The following is an 18362-nucleotide window of genomic DNA, read 5'->3' on the forward strand; positions in this document are numbered from 1 at the left end:
GGATCGTCAATATCCCCATGTCTATCGAGGCGGATTTTTTGGAGAGGCTCCAAAAGTCACACCAGAAATAGATTTTTCAATTTTCTCTCAATTTTTTATTCCACTTGGCTTACTACCGAGTGAAAACTTGTGCTTTTTTGTGACATTCGACATCATCTGTGTCTTGAAAATTTCCAATTACATATTAAAGCTTAACACTTTTCTTCTTCTTTTACTGTTTTCCATTGTGATCAATATCGTAAAACCATCTACATCACTCGTGTAATATAGCACTAGATGCAGAAGAAAACTGCTAGAGACTGACAAACACAGGAAGGGTCAACAATTGAGTTGGTGAGGGTTTGCTAAGGAAACGGAGTGGGAGTTTGTGTGTTATTCTAGTCTGGGAAGAGGATTTTAAGTGCTGATGATAGATTTTGGTGAGGACTACATACCATCTAGGGTATAAATGGCCATGGGAGTAATTAGAGTAAGAGCAAGTAAGATTTAGGAATAAAATAAACGGGAATAGGTTTTTTAGTGAAAAATTGACGGATGTTTGCCTGCAGGTTTGCAAGTGTTGTGTCGATGATGACGATGAATACATTATTCAGGATACAACTACATAAGTTGCAAGCAATGAGCAACATTTTTACCAGCTATCCTGCAAATGTCCCATGTAAAAATGTTGATTAGTTTCTTTGGGACTTCTTGTATGGTGCACTTAACATTCTTCATTGAAAGAATTATTTCTCTTCTAATGAGAGATTGCCATGTTTTTCTTCAAGAAAATACTCTTCCAAGTCTTGTGCATTGGATATTAGTCTTCTCCATTGAATAACATAGCTGTTTTGATGATTTCTATGGCTACTCTAACCATCCTGGAAAATATCTGCTTTCTTCTGCAATTATCTTAGCCTCATCAGTTGATGGTATATCCTAGTTCACTCCACATGTAACATGCAATGGTCGACGCACTGAATCTAGCACTGAATGCTCTATTTTTTTTCTCCAACATTTGCGGCACTTAAATGACAAATGAGGTACTTCTGACGAACTTCAGCAGTAATGAGTTTGCAATGTAACAAGCAACTTTCTGGGGATTGATAACATAAGCTAAAAAAAAATTCAAGGACAAAAAATCAAAACAGAAGCTGGCAAATTTTACTTCTTTTTCACTCACTTTTAATGAAAAGAGCAAGGGGAATAGTGGAACTTCAATGAAATCAATCATTAGCAATTTATGTGCTATAATTAAGGGGACTTACCCTGTCCTCTTCACTCTCGTCCCCACCTCTATTGTTGGGCACATACATGGGAACGTTCATTGGGACGGACTTGGCGACCTGAGGTACCACCCGTTGCCTAGGGATGTGAATACCTTCATCGTGACTGCCAGAATCTGAAACTGAAGACACAGTTTTTCAACAATGATGAAACACACAAAATGGGGAACTAATGCAAATAAAATTTGAGGTTTATTTTATCATTGTAGTTAAAAATTCAGAGGTGTCATATCAACTTGTTTGACAATATCTTAACACGTTGTGTACCGGGGTATATAAATTCCTAGGAACACCGATTCTAGGTGGAGGTGTTGAGATTGGAAATATGTGCCTATTAGGGTGTAATGCCTTTGGTTTAAACATGGTTAAAAAGCTAATGTTTATAATATAACTTTACCCAATCAAACATTATGATGCATCAATTCATTGTGAATAACGAACAACATCTGAAAACGTACTAATGAATACGTATTGTACGCTTTAAAATTGTTTAGGTTCACGCACCTAAATGACGAGAATCTTCGTCATCTGTACGCAACGTGTTAAGTAGGGATGGGTAGGATAGGTTCTTCAGCCTTGGTTCCACCTGCTATTGAGACCATAACCAGAACAGGAGCTACAAAAACTCCTCCTTAAGCAATTCATTATTTAGCGTATATAAGTGCCAAAAAAGGATGGGGAGCTTAGAACTGGTGTCTTGAGGATGATATTTTCCTAATTAGTTGATCAACTAAATGAAATAGATTGTATCATAGGCAAAATTGACTAGGAGCACAGCTAGGAATTAAGGCTCGGGGAGGCTTAGGTGCATCTAATACCGTGGTGTGTGGGGGTATGGAATACCCACTCAGATAAGCAGTAGGTGCGAGATAAATAAATTGCGGAAATTTAAGATAAATGGTTCAAAATGGTGAATTTTATGGCTTTCTGAGGGATATTTTATAAATCCTTACACAATTCTATTAGTAATACCAATTAAATAAAATGGATCAAAATTAAAAATTTCTCTGAGCTCTGGGGGGGTTTATCCCCCAAAGCCCCCCCCCCTCGCTGCGCCACTAAGATTGACATTCAGGTACACAAATCAACTCAAACAATAGTTTATTTAGTGCATTAAAGTGCTTAAAAATGGACAGTAACTTCATAACCGGTTTCTCTGGGATGATTTTTTGTTAATTAAATGATCATGCAAATGGAATTAATTTTATTACAGGCAAGATTATTTAAAAGAAAATTTATTCAGATTTCAAAAATCAAAATTTTGGGGACCTCAATCACCTGAAGACAGAAACCTTGCATTTGAAGACTTTCAATCTCAATTCCCAAACCAAATTACAACTAGCTATGATGATGGGTGAAAACATAGAAAATAGGAATTTGCATTCCAACAGCATATACATAAGTCCCTCAAGTAACTTGCTAGCCAGGCCCATCGCGAGGGCGGGGCAAGCAGGGCATTTTGCCCTGGGCGCAGCAAGTTGGGGACGCACCGTGCTCGCCGAATAAAATCATTTAAAAAATTTTGACTAACAACGTTATTCGCTGCGTGGCGCTCTCAGCTCTCTTCAACAAAATGAAAGAGCTTCAAGTCTCCTTCATGTTGCAAAATCCAGACACACACAACATCGGCTCGTGTCTTACGCGGTCGGCAAAAGTTTTTTCTTAGCGATAAATTTCATCCTGCATAAATGGTAATATCCCCCAGAAGTGAGAAGTTGATTTTTTCAATTGAAAGACAAGTTTTCAATTATTTACGATCCCAGTTTGCCCAGGGCACCATATCAGCTAGCGACAGGCCTGTTGCTAACACTACTATATTAAAACTAGTGCACTCACAGCTAGTCAGATGAGTTTTTGTAGTAGCCATTTCTATGTTTTCCCTCATACATATTTTGCAGATAGAAGCCCTCTGGTAAATATGTTATTATGGAAACGGGGAAATGGACTGCTTAATCGATTTTTATAATTTCATCAATGTTTTTCACTTTCAGTGAAGAGGACGTACAGGTGATTCTCTACAAATTAGTATTGTGTTGAGGTGGACACACTTGTGCAAATAAAACTAGCACAATGAAAGTGTGGGCTAGAGGAAAAAAATCATTTAAAATAAAATGACCAAGGAAATACATAAAGCATCATGCGATACTCTGTAGTGACCAATATTTTCTCTATAGGCTTTGCTTAAAAGACTAAGAATGAGATGAATTCCCAGAAACTTACAGAGAAGATTATTATACTGAGCATCAGACATATTCCTACACATTGATAGGCTATATCAGGTTGAAAAGAAAGTCATAACAATACCCAAGAGGTAAGGAATTATTGTAAGTAATAAGAGAATAAGAAAGTAAAGCCTCTTTATGACAGATAAAAAAAAGAAGTTGCTTGTCTGATTTATGAGAAAAAAGTTTATACTTTTCATCCCATGTACTTGATCACAGTTAATTATTTCCAAGTGCTTTGTAAAGCGTAAGGGTGAATCATTTTTCAAACAACTGATGATATAAAAAAAACAGCACTTACAGAGTTTCCCAATAAGGACTAAAAACTGAAATATCAAGGAACATCACATGGCATTTCAAAAGAAGCCCAAGAAATATTGAGGTGAAATATTAAGTATTCGTAGCCTTTTATTGACTAGTCAGTGGACATAAAAATATTTTATGCAAGGATCATATTTAAGCATTCAGCATATTTAAGTCTCTGGATATCAGGCACATACTCAATATTTCATTAGGTAACTAACTTTTCCTACGGTCCATTTTGGGCTCCCTGGAGGCAGGAGTTAAATTTTCCCGATTTTTCACTGTGAAGCTACACACCCCCATTGAAATCAGACCTGAAATGTTTATCAAGGAATCAGACAAAAACTAATATAATTTGTATTAGCAAAATAAAATTCTCATAATGAAAATTTATAAGGCAGAAATAATGCTTCCATTCAGAGGAGCATTTTACTAAGCATGTAAAAATAAAAAATAATGGAATGCCTGAAATGGTAAAAAATTACTTGACAAGCATAAAATGGAATTATTCACAAAAAATGTTGTAAACGAAATTAAATGAGTACCACAACATACAATAATTCCTTACAGGACATCAGTGTTCTAAAAAAATAATAAGTACAGTATTAAAATCCTTAATTTTGGGCTAAAACTTTTTCAAAGCGAAAAGACTCAAAATTTCTAATAACCAATAGAGCAGGAATAACCAAACAAATGCAAATAATCTGTAGCCGAGTCACCCATAGAAGGCAGACAGGTAGAAGTACAGGAGCCAGACCAAAGGTGCAATGAAATTACATATCACAAGCATGCAATTGAAACGTTTACTAAACTTCACACGTAATTAGAGCTCAATTTGGGCATTAAGATAAAACTGAAGATTTAAGCCATGGGTAAAAATATGTTCCATCACCATTTCTAAAGCACAAGCCAGGGTGACATTTGAATCAGGCTGCAATTCTGTAACTTGGAGTGCTGGAAGAAATATATTGATAAGAAATGCTAGCAGGTAGCCGAGTACCATGCTGGCTGGTAGCGCTTGGCTTAAATAAGGATTATTAATACCCTATCAAATGAAGGAAACTTTCCGACGTTAGGCAGTTTTAATAGGTGATCATTAAGAAATTTTTCCCTAAGCTTTGCGCCACATGCATGCATTGGTAATCTCAGATGATGTAAAACTTCTATCTACTCGTATAGAAACTAGGTCCCTGTGACGTCACGTGGAGTGGCATCGCATGGGCGCCAATCTGGCCTTTTTCAAATGCAGTTAAAATTGGCCATTGGCATTCGTCTGAACTGGTATTTATAAAATCAAATAATTTGCATATTATGAATACACTAATGGTGGGTAACAAATCACAATCAATGCCTTTTGTTTTCTTTGATGAAGGAAACTACCCTATTAGGTGATTTCTTCTTGTTATCGATTTCACTAGACTTCTCTTGTCGTCTACACTTCTAATTATGTACTTACTCACTCAATGTATTTGATCCTCATTATTCTTCTGAAGCATCATACTGACTGAAAGCCTCCTTCCTTGATTCATCAACTGCTATCACTGCCCGTTCCTCACTTCTACAGAGAAGCACACTCCAAACGTATGTTATTACAAATTGTTTCCTTATTTCTGAGCTTAAATGTATCACTGCAAATACATACATCTTTTTTGGTGGAATGCTCTCTTTGCCTGGGCTATTCTACTCAAAAAATCTTACATGATTATGAATCATGACATTGCAGAAATAAACATAATGGATGAGCCTAACTCCCATCATTAACATCTTATGTATGGGCAACAGTGGCAGAAAGGCACTACCTATTGGACAATTTTACGTAAAAATTTGTACACCCATAAATGCTTAAAAATACTCCAGAGATGAATATGGATAGTGTAAAACCTAAAATCTATATTATTGTAATTATAGCAATATAACTCATACACATTACTTTATCTTGTGGAATATGTAATAAAATTAATCGTAATTCGAACACCACATATGTATATTCCAAAACTTAAAATTCTATCACTGATAATTCCTTAAAAAAAAAACTCATGAAAACATGCAATTCACCTCGAGGACCCAGAGTCAAGAGTCAGAAAATTAGGTAAATTTGAGTATCCACACCCCTATCTTAAGTGTGGTTATGTCACATTTCACCAAAAAACATACAGTAGACTATCGTTACTACGAACAATGTCATTACGAAGTTCTCATTTTTATGAAGGAAATCATTGGCCCTGACAAAAAGGCTAATCCAATCGATAGTAAAAGAAAGGTTATTTCCAAATTCGTACTCTTGCACAGTGCCAAAGAGCGTCAATTATGGTTCTTTTTTCAGAAGGAGATATATACTTCAGTATGCACGCAACATCATATAATACGCTTTATTCCTGAGGAATCATGGTGACCCACTAATAGCTGCTTGTAAATTACGATCAGTATGTACTCTTCTCACGAACATTTGATTTATGAACTTTCAGAGGTATAAACATTCGAAAAATTAAAGCATGCCCCAAATTTCAAATATGGCACCTTTGGAGTTGCCCAACATGACGCAGTGTGGCATAGAGGAACTCACTCTTTTGACACAGTCTGAACATTGTGAATTAAATCTGTTGTGAAGTCTGTAATTGTCCAGTGTTTCACCCATTCTTCCTTCCCATGGATGGCACATTTTCTTTGGCTCCGGCTGCATCGCACGTACAGCTAGATCAGTTTGTCACAAGCGTGAGTTAATTCAAAATTGTAATGCAGAGCTGTATCCTGCAGGATAACTACATTTTTTCGATGCCTTTCTTAGGTTTATTTAACTTACGAACAAGCTCTCATAATGCATCTTCTTTGTATGTTAAAAACTAACTGTATATGTACATGATTCAATTGAGTAAATCATACTCTGAAGCTATTCCGCAATGCCAATATATGCATGGGAGACTGAAGAGACCAGGAATTGGCAAGATATGTTTATTTTGCGATGATTCCTGAAAGAAAAGCTCTTACTAAGATGGTCACTGCAAACCTCCGAATTTTTGGTCTCAATAACTTTGTAATACCTAGCGAGAGTTTACCGTACGAGTCCTTCCATTTTCATTTGAATTATTCCTCACTTTGAGGTGGAATTCATCAAAACCTAAGATGGATGTCTCAAACACCCTAGACCACTTCACATGGAATAACCCTTACTGCTTTGAGTTAAGAATATGATATTTCACATTAAAGTTATTCACTTTGAACATTTACATGACAGTGGACTATTCAAGATAAATCTCAACATTTCCTCGGAGATAATCATCAGATTTAACAACAGCTTGCAGACCCTGAGACATGACAACATGAGGCTACCAAGAGTACCAACAACTGCTCCACATAAATCAATGGTTCACAAGTTCACTGCATAGAATGGTGGCATGATAGAATCAAAAACAAACTTTGTTATATTCCTCACAGTATTTTTTAAAAACTCTACTGCTTTGGACCTTTTCACGTCACGTTTTTAGCATTCTGTTACCTCTTGATAATGGCCTAAACAAGGTTGAAACTGGTAGAGTATTTAATAAATACTGTGAGAAATATAACAAAGCTAGTTTTTGATTCTACCCTGATCCACTGCAGCCACTGATAAATGCAAAGGAAATACTTACCATCAGTGTCACTCTCCTCTCCAGACTGGAATGCCTCCCCAGGATTCTCGTCCATTCCCTCGAGATCAAAGAGTCCTTCCGAGTCGTACGAATCGGAGGGTGTGCTCCGCCGATTGGAGGCTGCCGACAATGGCAACCGCCTCGCCACTGACCTCGGAGCTCCGCCCACCCCTCCCGCCACCTTGGGGCCCAGCTTCTGCACTTGCTGCAGCTGAGCGTTAAGCCGGCTGCCAATGCCAGGGGTCTCTCCACCCCCTTGGACCTTCTGGGGGCCCACGTTCACAGCACTAAGAGGTGTCCTCTTGGGAGACACTAAGCCAACGCCAGTCCGCTGAGGATTGGAGCCGGGCGACGGAGGATTTTGGGCCACGGCAGCGGCGTTGGCCACTGGCAAGGGGGGAAGGCGAGCGGCTGGGTTCACGGGAGGCTTGTTCGGAGACAGGATGAGGGGCTTGGGGGGGAAGCCACTCGCACTAATCACCTTAGCACTCGAATCCCCACTCATGTCCTCAGATTTGTACAACAACCTGCAATGATCACATCAATTCCTCATTGGATGGAGCTCACTTCAAGACATTTCACCATGCGTTAGTTATCATGACATATAATCACAGCACATTTTCATTTACCTTACAACGGCCACATTCAACAACACCACCACCATCGTGCGAACATGAAAATCCAATCATTAAAGAGAAACTCACATGGGACGAAGCATCAATCGACCCTCTATCTTCCAGGAAATGGTCGAGAGATTCGTGGATCATGTTTCACTAGGTGATACTTCTCTCTCCTGTAGCTCATGAAGGAGCATTTGATTTGAAGCAGCAGCAACCATCACCAAAAACCTCTTTTTTTCCCAAAAATCATGGAGGATCACCGAGTAAAAATGAACAATTAAATACAGGACAATGGACAGGAGAACCAATCTAATTTTTTATCAGAGTAAAACTTGAATTAAAGATGATTAGAGATGTTGAATGATTAATAAAATCACTGAAATAGTTAATAATACTGAAAAATGGAGATGATAATAATATAGAGGGAAAAACAAACTATGACCATAAATGGAAATAGTACTCCAAAATTCATCTCAAATAGAGTGTGTGTTTTCCTCCCTCAAAGAGAAATCCAAATACGTTAATATAATAAGTTGGAGAAGGCCAATTGACAACCGTTGTAGTATTTACTTCGAGCCAATTATTTATTCATGCATGAAAATTATATTCCCATAGTGTTAAAACTAGAACATGATTGAATTGATGAATTGGAAAATGGTCCTGAGCATGAAATAGTTCCAACCACAGCTGCAAGGCTCCAATAGTTCTAAAATTTGGATAGACAATTATTATTATAACCTGTTCACTTTATAATTGCAGGTGAGTTTTCATGAGAGCCCTGATGCTCTCGGAAGGCTTCGCTGAGGGGTAGTACCGAGAGAGAGAGAGAGAGAGAGAGAGAGAGGAGCGAACACAATATTGCCAAATGTACATAGCCGCCCTATTTTGTCACTGAAAACATGTGAGTCATGGATGGCCACAGGTATTTTGGCCCTGGCGCAGAGATAATATACCTACTCATTCGGAAGGTATAGAGGATAATCCCCTCACAGAAACCCATGAAATTGTCAGCTACTATGCTGAATGCAGCACTGTTGGTGAAAGATATGCTTGAAGACATATTAGGAGAATGCATAAGGTTTGACAACACTGCTCCACGGGCAGATTCACGATGTTAATGCGACAGAAGTCTGAGATTGAGTGAATTTCCAGAGCATTAGGGCACGCCTGCTCTCTGCTGATTGTCAAAGGGAAAGTCATGTGACGAGAAACCAGGGTTCCCATTCTAACTAAACTATAAAATTCACGGTTTTTTCCAGGTTTTCACGGTCTAAATGTCATCAAATTCACCGTCTGTAGATAAGCCATTTTAGGCAGAAATGTTGATGACGTAACAATAACCCCCCACACGTTAACTAAAAATTTATCAACTGCAACACGTGCCGTGAATTCAAATGTAGCAATCAAAGTGCTATTTCTCATGACGTCACCTATCGAAATCAAAATTTAGGTGAAGGTTAAGGCTGTGAGTGGTAAAAATGGAGGGAGCAGTGAGGTAGGGAAGTAAAGAAGTGTCTGATTTTTCGTCAGGGTTAATGAATTCTTTGTATGCCGGTCTTCCAATCACAGGCTCAAGATCAATGTGTCGCCATGGCACAAGGCACCAATAATTGCACTTCGAATATACGTGTGGAGATAAATGGGTGGACAGTGTCTGTATGTGGCTCGGCCTTGAAACATGATTGAAATATCATTTTTTCTTTTGATCTGTCCATTGTAGTTCTTCTTCTATATGTTTGAGAGATTTTTAAGATTTTATGATGAAATTCACGGCTGTTTCCAGGTTTTTCCACGGTAGACGAAATTCACGGCTTATTCACGGTTTTAAGGTTTCCTCGGTTGAGTGGGAACCCTGGAAACTTTCTTTCTCCTCACCCCCACTCCCTTCAGCCACAACAACTCACCCACAAAGATAAAATGAACAGAGTCTAGAAGATCCTGGATCTGATTAAGACTCAGAAGGAAATTTAATTTTGAAGGCTATTTAAAAGCCACCGTAGAGAACTTAAAGAACAAAATTGTACCCTACTTGCACAAATTAAGATGAAGTTTTCTACCTTCACAGACATCTGAAGAGAAGCTCATTTGTGCTAAAACCATAGGTGAAGTCTGCCTCTTCCACCATCTGGAGATTAAGAGATGAGAATTATCCGGAAACCAGAAAATTTTATTCCAGAAAAGACAGGGCTCCCACTCTAACTAAATTATAAAATTCACGGTTTTCACGCTCTAAATTGCGTCAAATTCACGGTCTGTTGATGAGCCATTTTAGGAGGAAATATTGATCCCATAACAATCACAGGCACGTTGACTAAAAGCATAGCAAACGCATTAAACACTGATAATGCTAACGCAACAATGAAAATGCCATCTCTTATGACGTCGCCTATCGTTAGCAAAATTTAGGGCCGGCTGAAGGTTGTGAGTGGGAAAATGGAGGGTGACAGGGAAGTGAAGAGGTGTCTGATTTCTCGCCAGGGTTAATGATCACTTTGGTTAAAGGTCTTTCAATCACAGCCTTGAGGTCTGTGTCTCGTCATGACACACGGACCAATGATTGCGCTTCGAATATATGCGTGTGCAGATAAATGCAAGGGCAGTGTCTGCGAGTGACAGACCTTGAAATATGATCGACAAATCGATTTTTCTTTTGATCCGTCAATCGTCTATCTGCAATCAAGTTTGAGAGGTTTTACGACGAATTTCACACCAATTTCCAAGTTTTTTCACGGTAGACGGAATTCACGGCTCATTCATGGTTTTAAGGTTTCCATGGTTGAGTGGGAACCCTTATAGAACATGCCCCTTTGGCCCAGATTAATAATCATTTTCACCATACAATTATCTCACTACTCTCTTATTCTTACATAAATGATACTATTCATGAAAAAATCAAACAATTAATTAAAACATGAACCTTATACTAAGCTAGCCATCATTGCCACAGTCTGATCATTTATTGCAAGTATTTCCGCAGCCTCCTCAGTGGCCGACTTCTTCTAATGTCAGTCAAATTTCTCACCACTGATTTTCCAAATGAAAACAAATTGCAACGCCTACCTTGCCGCTCAAACTCTGCGACGCTCTGTGCATTCAACTATCTTCACCATTTTGCTAAGCTTCTGGATTATTTCCCGATTTTTATTGTTTCTCTAATTTTCCTAAATGCTTAATGTTGTGAGTGCCAACAAGACTATTACTGATTTTTGCCATACACCCATCAACTACGGCCACCTTGAAAGGAGTATTAGGCCACAGTGAAGTGATAAGGATTATGAGATTTGCCAAAACATTATCCTATTTCTGTTAAGTTGGGAACAAAAAATCTACGTCGAATAGATCTGGTGGAATCAACAACATCCACTTGCATTTCTCCTAGAAGACTTTAAAAGGGCTATTTTTCTAGGATTAATGCTTTCACTGCGCTCAAGAGAATCAAACCAAATAATCAAAACATGAAAATTAGGTTAATAAAGTCTCACCGCATTTCAAACTGGTGAAGAATTCAAAAAATTCCTCCTCCTGTCCGAATATTACTAAGTTTATGTACATGATCACATTTAATATGCATGTTGTTTGAGTATGTATGTATTGCATAAAAAAGAATGAGTCAACATTTATTCATGAACTAAAGAGATGTTATATATTTCCCACTTGATTCTAGGACAAGTATAAAATAATTTTGAAGGTTAACATTAATACTGCTCACTTTAACAAAATGGGCACTGCTCATAGTGATATTTCAAATTATACTCCTACGATACACATACTTGTGATAAAACATACATTTGAAAATCCATGGATAAAAGTACTACGTACCTTTTAATTCAAACATAATGAGATCTTTCACTTAGACCCAAGATCGTAATTCATAATATATTTGGTACATAGAAGGGAAAGAAAAACTGGTAGGATCTGAAAATGAGAATTTATTAACAATTCTTCAAGAGATATTTTAACTCTCACACTAAGTTATTTTCCTTTTTCTATTTTTCAATTCAGCTCACGCACTTAATTACTTTCCACAATTTTCATTACACATTCATTCACAGTAATTTTATTTTATTATATAATGAAGCAATTCCACAAAGTAACGCCTGAGACCATGCCTTATATTCCTAACTCAGGCTTTTACATGCAAGCTGCCTGTATTGATGCATTTCATTATGTCCACAACAATACATACCATTTGTTACATTCACAGTTGCCTTCTTTAACAAATGTGGAAAGCAGAAAAGTGCCATCTTTGTGACCAAGTTACTCAAAACTATGTTCTTCCATTACACAGTTCCGTAAGAAAGATTAACCTCTTAAAATTGGCTTTACATAGATTTTTAAGAATACGGTTTAGGCATGGGAGGTTAAAATTTTTTCCTAGACTCGATTCATCCCTAAATGTACGTTCTTCATTGTTACCACAGTCTTTAGGATAAAATCTTTCATTCCTTCCCACATTCATGTTTGTCCTATACTCTAATTTGGTGGGTGGCTTAATGCCCTGGTACTACATATGCACATATATCTAGGCACTCTCCAATGATCATCTGCCATAGACATTATTTCATATTAACAAACGACATATGGAGAACTTGCAGACATAAAAAATGGAGGTGATAAAGGACAGCACTTACCAACACAAAACCCCAACGTAATGCTACATTCCCAAAATAAGAACTGTGAAATTACACGAAATTGTCATAGTGAAAAAAGATTCTTTGAAAGGGGGTCGCACAATCCACTCACGAGGCTCTGTTGTACCTAGAGCCATTCCTAGGTCGAAGCCTAGAGGCGGGAGCTGTCGAAGCTCCGCCCTCAGAGATTCGGGCAATTACTGAGACGAGACCAACTGATTTGCTGAAACGTTATTGAATGCAGCGACAAACTGCAAAAGTAGTTTGACAAACGAATGGTTTCCAGCCACAGCTGAAGAGATAGAAGCATATTTTGCCTTGTGTGTTTTGATGGCTCAGGCGAAAAAAAATAAAATTAAAAAATATTGAAGCCTACAAGCGGACACCAACTCCTTTCTTTGGTAAAGTAATGGCTTACTGATGCTTTCTATTGCCATCTAAAATTTTACATTTCACTAACAATGCAACTCTTGATGAAAAGGACAGGCTAAGAAAGATTTCTCCAACCATTCAAAATATGACCAAAAATTTCAGTATACACATTGACCTTCACAAGATCTTGCTGTAGATGAGAGCCTAATTAAGTTTTGAGGAGAACTTAGTTTTAGACAGTATAATCCACGTGAAAGAGTTAAATTTGGTATAAAGTTTTATAAAATTTGTGAAAATTACTCATGATATTGTCACCAAGTGAAGTTCCATCTAGTGGAGCGATAGTGCTATAGCTAGAGGTTCATGAAAGTGGTTTTATTTTTTGATAAAATTTGTTTTAAAACCATGTGATTTTGGTGTTATAGAAAATCTTGGCGGTGTTATTATAATGCTACAATTTTCCCACATTTATAGGCATTTTATTATTTTATGGTACACATTTCATGAATACAGTAAAACTTCGATTTTACGCACTTTGATTTTACATCGAGTCTTGTTTTTACGCAGCGACACTCAAGTCCGGCCGGAAAGCATAGGGAATTGCAATGATGAAACTTCGATTTTACATCTTTTCTTGATTTTACGCAGTTTTTCGAATTTGCGCAGCATAATCTCAGTCCCAAGGAACCCGCTAATTTTGATTTTACGCAGTTGTCTTTAGACTTCGCGCAGAACAACCTCAGTATTGAAGATAATTCTGATCTTACTTTCATCTATGCATCGTCAAGTTTCTCAAGGAATTATGCATACCTACAGTCGGGTGCATTCGACTGAATCAAAATGTAGGTAATGCATTACAATGTACGTCGAACAAAGATAGCCTGACAACAGCGACGCTGCTATCCTTTTATAAACCATGTTCCTCCAAATCATATTCCCACGTAATTACTTCATATGCTCAGCGAAGGTATCGCCCGTATCGCCTATGATTGCGCCGGGGCTCCAAGGTCATCGAAGCCTCGGGGCCACGCAATAGTTTATATCGTCTCCGCTAGATGGTAATGATGTAAGAAGCTTCCGGGGCAATGCTGCTCAACTTTCGTCCTTCGCCGGGAGTGCCTAGGGAATGATTCGGCCATAAACCGTGTATATGCTCAGGGTTGAAAAATCCTGACTGTAGTAATGTTCTTTATTCATGTCAATGAGTTGCAAAAATGAACACAGGAATGTTTGAAATTACGTCCTGCAGTAGGAACGTGAAACTGAAAACATCGCGACTTTAATTATGACTAACCCCATGCGGCCGCTCAGTACTTTTTCAGCCTCCTTTACATACGCGAATATCGCTCTTGGTTTAAATAAGTCGTAACAGGATTTCGAAACCACAAAGATACGGCATTCGCCTTCCATGCGTAACTACTTTTGATTAATTTGACGATCGCCGGAGATGAAAATATAATCACGAAAGGCCCACATAACAATGGTAGCACTTTTTGCGCTTTCTTTGTTTTACTTTCCTCATAGCTCAGCTCTACCGATAGACGACTATTACAGATCGAAGACGCAGCCGCAACGCGAGTCATCGATCACTGATTATTGTCGCAAATCGAATGCAAGCATAGGAGAAAACTTGAGTTTTGTGCCTGAACAGTTTGGTATTGCAATTGTCTTGCATTTTTTTTATTTGTGCCTCGATTTTTATGCCTGAAAACCCATATTAGTAATTATAATCGAAGCGGTTGGCTGTCCTCAGGTTCATATTCCTGTGTTGCTGGCGCATTTTCTTGATTGATTGGCAAAAGGAGGAGGAAATTTGGTTAAGGACAATATTTATTCTTGGCAAAACTAAGGCATAAGTATGGAGCCTTCTAAAGTAAAAAGAACACGAAAAACTCTTTCCATTGAGAAGAAAATTAAAATAATAAATGACATGGAACGCAATAAGTCCCTTTCCAAAACAGAAATTGCCAAGTTGAATGGGATTTCATTGTCAACGTTGAAAACAATTTTGGCATCAAAGGAGAAGTTATTTTCTGCATCTTGCCATACAAAGTCATCATATGTGTCCTCTGGAAAGTATGCTGAACTTGAAGATACATTGTTTTCATTTTTTAGTGATTGTCGGCAAAATAAACTCCCAGTTGATGGTGCTATTTTGAAAGAGAAGGCAAGAAATTTGGCCCTCACACTAGGGCATCAAGATTTCAAGTGCTCTACGGGATGGTTGGACAATTTTAAAAAGAGGTACAACATTAGCTACCAGCGTGAATGTGGAGAAGAAGGAAAAGTAGATGATAACTTGGTTAGCAAGTGGCATCAAATTAATGACTCAATCATCGAATCGTTTGCACCAAGAGATAGATACAATATGGATGAAACAGGCCTATTCTGGAAAGCTCTTCCTGACAGAACTATGCATCACAAAGGAAAGAAATGTCACGGAGCCCAAAGAAGCAAGGAGCGCCTGACAGTGGTTCTCACCACAAACCAGGATGGTAGCGACAAATTGAAACCTGTTGTCATTGGTAAAGCTCTTAAGCCGAGATGCTTTAAAAATATTGGAAAATTTTCTCTGCCTGTAAAATATCATGCAAATAAGCATGCATGGATGTCTGTGGAGCTTTTTAGGCAACAAGTTCTGTATCTTGAGCGGAAGTGTGCCGGAGAGAATAGAAATGTTCTTTTAATTATTGACAATGCTCCTGTTCATAAAGTGGATGGCCTTGAGCTAAAGAATGTTAAATTGTTATTTCTGGAACCAAACACCACAAGCAAGACACAGCCTTTGGACAAGGGAATCATACAAAACTTTAAAATTATGTATCGCAGCTACCTTCTCCAACATTTTATACGCAACATAGGTAAGATAATAAAATACTATGGCACATTATTTTCTTTTAAATATGTAGATCATGCACTTTTTCACATCATTTCATTTAGATAACGGCGCAAATATATCAGAGGCTGCTCCTTGGACTCTACTGCATGCTGTCAGAAGCATAGCTCGAGCATGGAACAATGTTTCAAAGGAAACTATTAAAAACTGCTGGAGATCAGCAGGTTACGGGGATGTAGAAGATAATGTGGCTGAGGAGACAATATCTACCCCTCCTTCATTGCAGGATCTACTTGCTAACGAACTTGAACAGTTCAACCAAGTTTGCCCAATCAACTCAAGTGTTTCATCAATTGCCTACAATGAGATAGATGAAGACTTGGCAACAAATGAAGAAACAGTGAGTGCAGAACTGAACTACACCCCAGCAATGGAGCTTGAAGAAGAGAGTGATGTAATGGACGACAGTGATGCAGTGCCTGTTCATCCTTCCCGTAGTGATATTAAAGAAGCCTTCAGACATTTGCATAATTTTTGCTATGCACATTCAGAAATTAGTGAAGGTCATATTGAAAATATTAATGCATTAGAGGCATTAGTGAATAAAATATTTGAGAAGGGTTTGCAACAAAGCAAAATCCAAGATTATTTTCACCCTAAATGAGTGATTTCACAAAAAAAGAAATTGTAATTAATGTTTCTCCATAAATAAGAGCTTTTTAAAATTATATGTCCTTGTGACATTATAATAAAGTGCATGTGTTATCCTCAAAAGTATACTTCTCCTCAATACCGAATCTTGATTTTACACACTTTGATTTTACACAGTGCCCATATTTCGGTCCCTCCAACTGTGTAAAATCAAAGTTTTACTGTACTTATACTTTTATTAAGCATTTTACACAACATTTAACACAATTTCGATTGTACAAAATTTATGAAAAAACTAAATGAAAGAAATGGTTCAACTTATACTGGTTCAAGGTATACGAATGGTTCAAATACCGTATAAGCGCGTGTATGAGGCGCACCTTTTTCCCCAGAAATTGCAGCCGAAAATGAGGGTGCGCCTCTTACACAAACTTCTTATCTTCCCCCTCCCCTTCACCGGTCGCAAGTCTAAGGGGAACTGAGTGGCCTTGGTTTTCAGTGTGAGTCAGTCATCTGTAATCCTAGGTCAAAAATAAGCGGCAGGCAGGGGAGTTTCTCCCTTAGCGACGTATTTTTAAAATGCTCCTGTTTGCTTTTCTTGTAAGCATCGCGCCGTCACGTCGGTACCCCTTATGTGAACATGGAAAAGATCGCGCGGGGGTTTTTCGCTCCGGAGGGCGCGCTAAATTTACTGCCACCAGTGGGCATCCCGCGGCATTTATACTGCATATAGTAATCGGTTATCAAACGTAGAGAAACGCGTATTTTTGAATGATATTCCTGGTCAATAGTCAATATCTGTCTTGCCGAGTAATTTCCATTACGCTGAGGACCTGATTTTCCAAAAATCATCTTCAGATGCTAATATTAGGATTATTGCAACTGAAAATTATATTGGTATCAAAACCTGCGCTTTAACAAATTCGAACGAGAGTGTTCATTGTTGGACTAAATTGTGGATGGAAGAAATCAGAAATGCTTATAAGTGAAGCGCGGAAGGAGAGGTCCAGGGGAAGGAGCGCGATCCCTCCATCTTCGAAGCAAGCAACGAAAAACAGAGGGGAAGGAGCACGCTCCCTCCCCTCCGTATTTCAAGCTACGAGGCTATGAGCGAAGGAGAACGGGAAGAACACATCCGATCTTGCATGTGACGTCGTAGTTGCCTTCAAAGCGAAGGGGCGAAGGCGCAGCAATGTGATATACGCAGTTTGCGTTGCCTAAAGTTTCCGGTCCGTCTCGTCTTGTTTGAATGCGCTTATGCTACGCTTGTTTCTTCCGAAATTGTCCTGTTTGGACTATTTTGAAACTTAGTAGCCTTGTTGTAACTATACATCTTTGTGTCAAATAATTAGAGCTGAAAAAACTTAAATTCTGTCAGATATGCGTCGCGTTAGATCTCTTTCTTTTTTTGAACCTCGTGAGTGTCATACAATTATTGAAAGCTATCGAGATATCTTCGGGGTCAGGAGATGACTCACCTAGCATTTGGCCTCCATAAACTGGGAGATCGATCAAGGTCAGTTGGTGAGACGGGGTAGGGATGAAACACGTTTCCATTGTTCCCCTGTAACTTGATGTTTTCCTATTTTCCTTTGGGGTCTCGGAAAGGAAAAAAAACGGCAGAGGCATTGGCTGATGGAGGGTCGAGTGTGGTTCCGTTAAATCTACGACGTGGTTATTATCCTACAGCGCTGAGATTGCCCCGATTGTTGTCCAAGCTCTTGGGAAGGTTCTTGCTATGTGCCTGTCGTGTTTTGCCTTAAAATTTTCCACGGCTGCAATTCTATTGCAATACTCCTGCGAGAGCATTTAAACAAAATTCTTCGTGAATAGGAC

The 18362-nt window shown here is 38.4% G+C and overlaps 2 protein-coding genes across 6 annotated transcripts in view; one reads left to right on the forward strand and one right to left on the reverse strand.

Annotated features, from left to right (window-relative positions):
* The window catches only part of LOC124162890, a 30556-nt gene that overhangs the window by 2266 nt on the left and 9928 nt on the right, over positions 1-18362 (reverse strand). For 4 of the 5 annotated variants that reach the window (XM_046539587.1, XM_046539586.1, XM_046539589.1 and 1 more), the window contains exons 6-8: positions 7417-7943; positions 4012-4104; positions 1248-1387 (exon numbers count right to left, since the gene is read on the reverse strand). In XM_046539587.1, the coding sequence (XP_046395543.1) occupies positions 1248-1387; positions 4012-4104; positions 7417-7943 (760 nt within the window). The remainder of the gene's footprint in view (positions 1-1247; positions 1388-4011; positions 4105-7416; positions 7944-18362) is intronic. The other variant, XM_046539591.1, reaches the window with a different exon arrangement.
* Positions 14769-16711, forward strand: LOC124162889 (tigger transposable element-derived protein 4-like). The gene is made up of 2 exons (XM_046539585.1): positions 14769-15900; positions 15980-16711. Exons 1-2 carry the CDS (start codon positions 14898-14900, stop codon positions 16537-16539), a joined length of 1563 nt encoding a protein of 520 aa, XP_046395541.1. The 5' UTR covers positions 14769-14897; the 3' UTR covers positions 16540-16711.

The sequence above is a fragment of the Ischnura elegans genome, chromosome 7 (genome assembly GCF_921293095.1).
Source record: "Ischnura elegans chromosome 7, ioIscEleg1.1, whole genome shotgun sequence".
In the NCBI taxonomy this organism is placed as follows: Eukaryota; Metazoa; Arthropoda; class Insecta; order Odonata; family Coenagrionidae; genus Ischnura; species Ischnura elegans.

What these genes read in the sequence shown, in the direction of transcription:
- LOC124162889 (XM_046539585.1), top strand. Translation starts at nt 14,898, where the DNA reads ATGGAGCCTTCTAAAGTAAAAAGAACACGAAAAACTCTTTCCATTGAG. An exon ending in ACATTTTATACGCAACATAG is followed by an intron (nt 15,901 to 15,979) that starts GTAAGATAATAA and finishes CATTTCATTTAG; the next exon opens with ATAACGGCGCAAATATATCA.